Source organism: Petaurus breviceps, unplaced genomic scaffold (assembly GCF_028583685.1).
Source record: "Petaurus breviceps papuanus isolate PSGF00001 unplaced genomic scaffold, PetGlider_PUasm1.0 126, whole genome shotgun sequence".
NCBI lineage: Eukaryota > Metazoa > Chordata > Mammalia > Diprotodontia > Petauridae > Petaurus > Petaurus breviceps.
In genome coordinates this window covers 26378067-26385180 of record NW_027185655.1, presented here as the reverse complement: position 1 = coordinate 26385180, position 7114 = coordinate 26378067, and the positions used below count along the sequence as shown (strand labels likewise).

The window sequence follows — 7114 nt, the reverse complement described above, 5'->3', positions numbered from 1 at the left end:
GTGTGTGTGTGTGTGTGTGTGTGTGTGTGTGTGTGTGTGTGTGTGTGTGTGACTGAGGCTGGATTTGACTCCAGGGCCAGTACCCTATTCACTGCGCCACCTAGCCGCCCCTATATTAATCATTATTAAATAATAATAATAATAAGCTTCTTGGGGACCTTTGGAAGTCAGTCTAGCCCCCACTCATTCTGTAAAAGAGGAAATGGTCTCAGATGTGAAGTAACTTGCCAGATGTCATATAGATAGTAACTTGGGATTTGAATGACTACATTGTCCTGTCTCGTTTTGTTATAAATAGAAATGTAAGCTTTGCGATCTAAATGTCCTTAATAAGTAACTTTCTTTTCTTCCTCATACAGAAGATTCCAGTGTACCAGAAACTCCAGAGCCTGAAAGAAAGTCAGGTATATCATATTTCAGGAATCAAAAAGGAATACAGTTTATTGATTTATCTTCTGACAGTGAAGATTTTGGCTCCCCAAATTGTTCCAGTAAAAATCAAGATGAAAAATCTGAAAGGGAACCAGTGATTATAGTGTAAGTAGAATATTTTATTTTACAGTTATGAAATATTTTCAATCCACGTTTTGAGTGACATTTCATGAATGATCCAGGTGCCATACTTGCCCTTCTTTCTCTTAGTTTGGACATTTCTTTGGTTTAAGATAGACCTTAGACCAGATTTCACTGCTCTCCCCCTCCCTCACCTTCCCCACCACCATTAAAGACTGCATTTCCCTACCTCACTCAGGCTGCAAATAAAGAGGCCACTCATGGGTCCAGTCCCACTATTAATCCATGTTGGAGCTCTGACTTCCTCTTTTTCTGACATGGGCCAGTTCTAACTTCCTAAGGCCGTCTAATCGCCCCCTATTCCCAGGGGCTTCATCATATTGATACCTAGTATAGCGAGGACAGTTTAATCTACTGCAGCTCATAATTCCTGAGCTCAAGAGGATACCATCCTCAGTCACTGTGGTAGTTGGGATTGCAGATGTGCATTGCTATGCCCAACTACAAGTTTTGCCTTTTAAGGATATTTCATGCATGTAGTCTTTGAAGAAAATCAACTCCCTATTTAGTTTATAAGTAAATTTCATATTTAGTTAGCTTGAACATTATGGGTACTTATTTCACTCTGTGTATAAACTAAGAATCATAATGGGTATTTATTGAAGCATCAAAGTGATAAAACAGGTCATGTACTCATTTGGATTAATTGGGGACAGGGGATGTATACACACACATTTGTTGTTGCTTTTGTATGTTTTAGATGTAGACTAGGCTATGCCTTCAGCTGATTGTAAGAAGAGCTAGATTTGTCGATAGAACTTTTCATGTCCATTGAATAATTTTTGTTAGACTATTAAATATGATCTAAGTGATTATTTTTAAAAATACTCTAGTAGGAATACTTAGATAAGAAAATATTTCTATATGGAGAAAAGTTTTAAATTGTGAAATCTGTTATTATTTGGGAGTAATTGTTACTTAAGTTTTTGAAAAAAAATTATTTGCATTGTATACTCAAATGAAAATTTGTAATTTTGTTTAAAAAGACAAGTTGTTGGTTTTTTTAACTTTTTCTGTAATAGACATCAGTTTGTTGGCCTGAGGATGTCATATAAAAATAACAGACCACAAGAATTGAACTTATTTTGTAGAGGGTAGAACTCTTAACATGAAAAGTTAAGAGGAGCTATCTGAACAGAGAACTGTTCTAAAATAGTGGTAGTATTCAGGCCTACTTTACCAGAGTTGTTCATACCTCAGAGTCTGGAAAACCGGCTGTGAGTGCTATTGTAGACTTGATTCTTATTTTATAAAAGTTAGACTGGATGACTTCTGAGTTCTCATTCATGCAACCTGGGATTCTATTATTCTGTGTTTACTAAGAAGCAGAAATAATTATCACAGGAAAAGAAATGATGGCAATCTTTTGGCAAAAAAATTTTTTAATGCCTTATTTTTGTGGGATGGTTTTCTTAGTTGTTTTACATTTCATATTACATATTATCAGTAAATCTGGTTTCCATAAAGAAACCTTATGCATAGGGAAACATTCCTGAGCTAATATTTGATGCCTTCTTTACAGAAATGATCTTGTGTCATATTTAATCCATTCTGTGTTTTATATCTATATAACTAATTGATTAGGCAAAAAGAAATAAGATGACTTGTGATTGTTTTGTGAATGAAGAAGGTACATGTAGCAAATAGCAGACTGATCTAGGGAAAGTCACTGGCCTTGGTTGCCTTTTGTAAAAATGAGTTTGGACCACATGATCTCTGGGATTCTTTCAAAGTGCTAATGTTCTTTGGTTCTAAGTGCTGTTATAAGCGCTTGTCTTCTGCCTCCCATGCAGGCATAGTGTTTTTTTTCTTTTGTCACTGATTCAAAATGAAATGGACATCAGAGTAAGCATTTGAACCAATCAGGAAGTTTTCAGTCACTTAGGTAGACTTGACTTGTCTCCCTTCTAAAACATCCTGCCCTCGTAGTCTCTCTGAACCAGTAGGACAGGAAGCATTTTCAATAGAAGACTTGAGGGGAAGGAGAGGAGAATATATAGGAGGCAGGCAGTGAAGGCCAAATTGCCTAGTCTTGTTCTTCCTCTTCCCCTACACTTCTGATGAACAGTTTTCAGAGGGAAAGAATGTGGAGAGAAAAGACAGGGCAGACTTCTGTAGGCCTCATTCAGTATTCCTTATAGACGGGAAAATTGAGTTGATTTCAGTAGTGGAGGGGATGGGAGGGAATGTTGATTTATACACTTAACTGTTCATTTATGAAAAAGTTCTTACCATGTTTCTGGTAAGTATAGATTGATTTTAATATTGGCCAAAAAAAAAAGAATTTTTTATATTTTATGGAATGCAATATAGGGAAAACTCATTTCTTCAGCTGCTAATGCCTCCCCTTTCAAACCCTTAACTATTTTACATGTATTTGTATTTATTCTCTGTATACCTATAACTATTATTTTTTTTTTTTTAAAGCAATCGGGGTTGAGTAACTTGCTCAAGGTTACACAGCCAGTTATTTCTGGGTGTGGTGCTAAGTATCTGAGCCCGGATTTGATCCAGGTCATCCTGAGACTGGAGCCGGTGCTCTTACTTGCTGAGCCACCTGGCTGCCCCTTACCTATAACTATTCTTGTCTCCCCCATTAGCATGTCTCATTGTATCTCCAGCACCTGGCATAGAGCCTGGCACAGAGTAGTCCATTAATAAGTACTTGCTTATTATTTGAAGCAGCATTTTTAATGAATAGAATTGTCTTTTCTCCTGAAAATGATGCCAGATCTGAGCAATCTGAAGATGAACAGACTGAAGAGTATCCTGATATGACACAAAGAGATGATGATATCGCTGAATTGGAAGACCTTAAAGATGCAAAGCTTCAGACTCTGAAGGAACTATTTCCACAAGGAAGTGACAGTGATTTAATTAAGGTAACAATTAGTTTCCTGGGAAAAAAGGCCTCTCCCATGACTCTTAGAGATTGTTGCTAACCATTTTTAAATATCTTATGTTTGGGGAGGCAAACAGTGAAATTTATTAACTTTTATATTTTGGACAAATATCATTGCATTGTGTAATAATGCTATCATGTAATACATAATGTATAACACAATACAATATTGTGAAATAATAAATGCCAATAATGTACTTGTCTGAGAGGTAAAAATCACATGTTATGTAGATCTGGGTGGGGGATAATCCCAAGTATTTGGGGCTTATATATTGTCCTTTTTTGGTCTAGTTCTGTGATTTCACTGATGTAGGGAAAACCTGGTAAGAAAACACCAGCCAGAGCCTTAGATCATTGACTTGTGCACCTTGGAGCACTGAGGGAGGGGCTTAGTGACTTGCTCGTCTCCTGCAGGGACACATGACCTGATGATATCAGAGATGGGGATGGAAGAGGCAGGTGGTTCTGACTGAGAGGGGCTCCCCATCCCAGCCTGCCTCTTACATTGTGGCTCAGTGATTTCATTACACAGGTGCCTTTCCTTAGACAAGTCATTTCACTTCTAGGCATCAGTTTCCTTAGCTATAAAATGATGGCTTCGGACCAGATTCCATCAAAAATTCCTTCCATTTCAAAGTCTGTGGTATTAGGAATCAATATGTTTTAATGGACAAGAGTTAAGCAGCGAATATATATTGCAGTGTAGTGGGGGAGCCCTGACTGTGGACCCAGAGAACTCAGGTTTGACTTTTGGCTTTGCCTCTTTATCTGTGTGACCCTGGAGAAGACTCTTTACTTCTTTCCACTTTATTCTCTGTGTCCAGGATGATGGTGTAACTGATGTGGAGGGTGTCATAGCTTGCCTAGATGACATTCAAGTCTCCTTGAAGCCCAGAAGTTTTTTGATTATGTGTTATTTATTCTGTGGATCCTTGTTACTGTAACTTTTTTCAGGTTCCCGTATCTTACTGCTTGCCCTGAGATGATGGCCGCGTGATTAGTAATAAGAGTGTGGTTGTTTCGGTAGTCTCCATCTTGGCTTTGGTCTTTTGTGTAAGTTAGGGAAGCTGTAGCCCTTTGATGGTGCCCCAGGAACTCAGGCAGCACAGCTTAAGACTCCACAGTAAATTTCTGCATGAGCTGCAGCTTCCTATATGACTAATGTGTTGGAAAACAATAGTATAAAGCATGATAAAGGCCCAGGCCTCCTTGTGCTGCCTTGCTCAGGTTTTATATTGGTTCATTAGAAGGATTTGTTTTCCATTTCTGGTTTTATAGTTTGTTGATAGAAAAATAGACTTTAGTGGATGAAATTTCAGTTCATATAGGATTTTTCAGGCATATTTTATTTTTATGCAGTGATGCTGGCTTTTAGGTGAATCATGCATATCTGATAATCTGGATTGCTGTATCATGCATCAGGGTAGTTTTCTTAAAGTACTCTTTATTTTAAAGGTGAGATAATGTACATGATGAAGGTACAGAGTCAGTTATGGAGGCAGCAAGATGGCGTAGTGGATAAAAGAACTTGGCCTGGAATTGGGAAGAACAGAGTTCAAATCCTGCCTCAAACACTGGTCATAGGATCTAGGCAAGTCACTCAACCTCTGATGGCCTGAGCCTCTCCTCATCTGTAAAACTATGCCTGCTACATCTCTTCCTTAACTTGGGGATCCAGTGAGATAATCGTGAAGGACTTGGCAAACCCCAAAGTGCTAAGCAATTCTAGCTATTGTGTTGATGTTCTAGATGGTGCATTTACCAAGTAACCTGTATATCCTTAAGTGGCATTGGTAGATGAAGAGCCACCTGGCCAAGTGTCTTAGGAACTCCAGCTGCAGAATATTGAAAGAATCTCATGGGTTTGTAGTTTAACGGTTTATACACAGTGATTAGGCATGCAACAAGAAAGTTTTTTTTAACAGTTTTAAACAAAATGCTGTATACAATACAGTAAATCAAGACAGTTCTGAAGGACTTAAGAAAAATGCTGTCCATCTCCAGGGAGAGAACTGATGGAGTCTGAATGCAGATCAAAGCATACTTTTTCTTTTTTCTTGTTGGGTTTTTTTTTCCTGTTTTGGTTTTGGGGGGTTTTTAAGTCTGTTTTCACATCATGACTAATGTGGAAATATGTTTGCATGACTGTACATGTATAATGTATATCAAATTGCCTTAATAAGGGGGGAAGAGAAGGAGGAAGATAATTTGGAACTCGATTTTTTTTTAAAGAATGTTAAAAATTGTTTTTATGTGTAATTGGGGAACAATATTTTTTCAAGAAAAAAATGCTATAGTATAAGTAGAAAATTACTCAAGCTGACATTAGGACATTTGACTTTTTAGTTTTTTTGAATGTGGTAGATAAAGTGGTAGGTTTCAGTATCTTTTAAAGGTATTTTAAATGGCTTGGGCTATGAGATTCAAACAGAATTGATTATGCTTGTAAAAAAAAACTGTTACGAGTATTTTATGAGTTTATGGTTTTTTTGGATTTCTTATCGTTTTATGCCACCTTCCTTTACAAATATATCCTTTCTACCTCTCCCGCATTCACTAGAATAAAGAAGAAAAAAGAAGGAAAAGCAGCAGTTCTGCAAAACTAGTAAATCATCTGAATCTGATGTTAGTAGTCAGTGTTCCCTAGCTCAGCAAAGAGGGAGGTGGTGATGCTTATGCCATGGTCATTTAGGAGATGGGGAAGTACTTAAGACAAATCCCAAAATTGAATATGTAGAGAGTTTGAACTACTTGGGAGGGGGTCAGAGCTTAAATTTAATCTTTATTATTTCATTGTATACAGAATAAACTGTATGGATAAATAACGTTAATTTTTTTTTTAAAGCACAGCATTAATATTACTGTGTGGTTAAATAAAGAGAAAATCTAACGTTGAATCTTTTAAAAGACTAAAATATTAACTGATTTTTAGAATCAGTTTCTTGTAGTGGAAAAACACTTATTATCAAATTCCTGCTCTGGTGTGACTGACCAAGTCATTCATTTCCCTGAGTCTAGTTTCTTCATCTTTAAGGTAAAGCGTTGGCACAAGAGCTATTTATAAGGGCCTTTCCTTTCTGAAAATTTAGTGATCCTATGTAAAAAATTAGTACATTGAAATATGTAAATGATCAGGGAAAGTAAGATTATTGACTTTTTTTTTCAGAGTGTGTGTGTGAGTGTGATACACACAATGCTTAGGCATGAAGCAGAGAGGGTTTTTTTGGAGAGGGGACAGGGTTTTGGTTTGTTTTTAATACAATAGAAAATTTCTTATGCCAACAAAACTTAAAGTTTTGACTTTTATAAAGGTAGTGGATAGTCTTTGTGTTTTTGCCTTTCATTGTATCGTCCATCACTTAGCATAGTAGCACAATGTCTGGCATATAATAAGGTGCTTCCTAAATGCTTAGGGACTGAATGACGTCTTTTTTAACTTTTTTTGCTCACATTTTTGAAAAAGTGTCAGGAATGAGTAAACTCAAAGCTTTGTTTTATACGATATGTCCTTATGCTTCTCTCCTATCTAGCTTTGGGGTTGCTTCTTTAAATATCATAAACTCTGTTACTTAGTAAACTTGGTTTGGGATTTTTGCTTAATTCTCGAAATTAACCTTTTCTCTCTTTTTATCAGTTGAT

General features: G+C 36.7%; 1 protein-coding gene across 2 annotated transcripts in view; it reads left to right on the top strand.

Annotated features, from left to right (window-relative positions):
* The window catches only part of SMARCAD1 (SNF2 related chromatin remodeling ATPase with DExD box 1), a 101001-nt gene that overhangs the window by 16090 nt on the left and 77797 nt on the right, over positions 1–7114 (top strand). For both annotated transcript variants that reach the window (XM_069094449.1, XM_069094441.1), the window contains exons 3-4: positions 360–537; positions 3305–3455. In XM_069094449.1, the coding sequence (XP_068950550.1) occupies positions 360–537; positions 3305–3455 (329 nt within the window). The remainder of the gene's footprint in view (positions 1–359; positions 538–3304; positions 3456–7114) is intronic.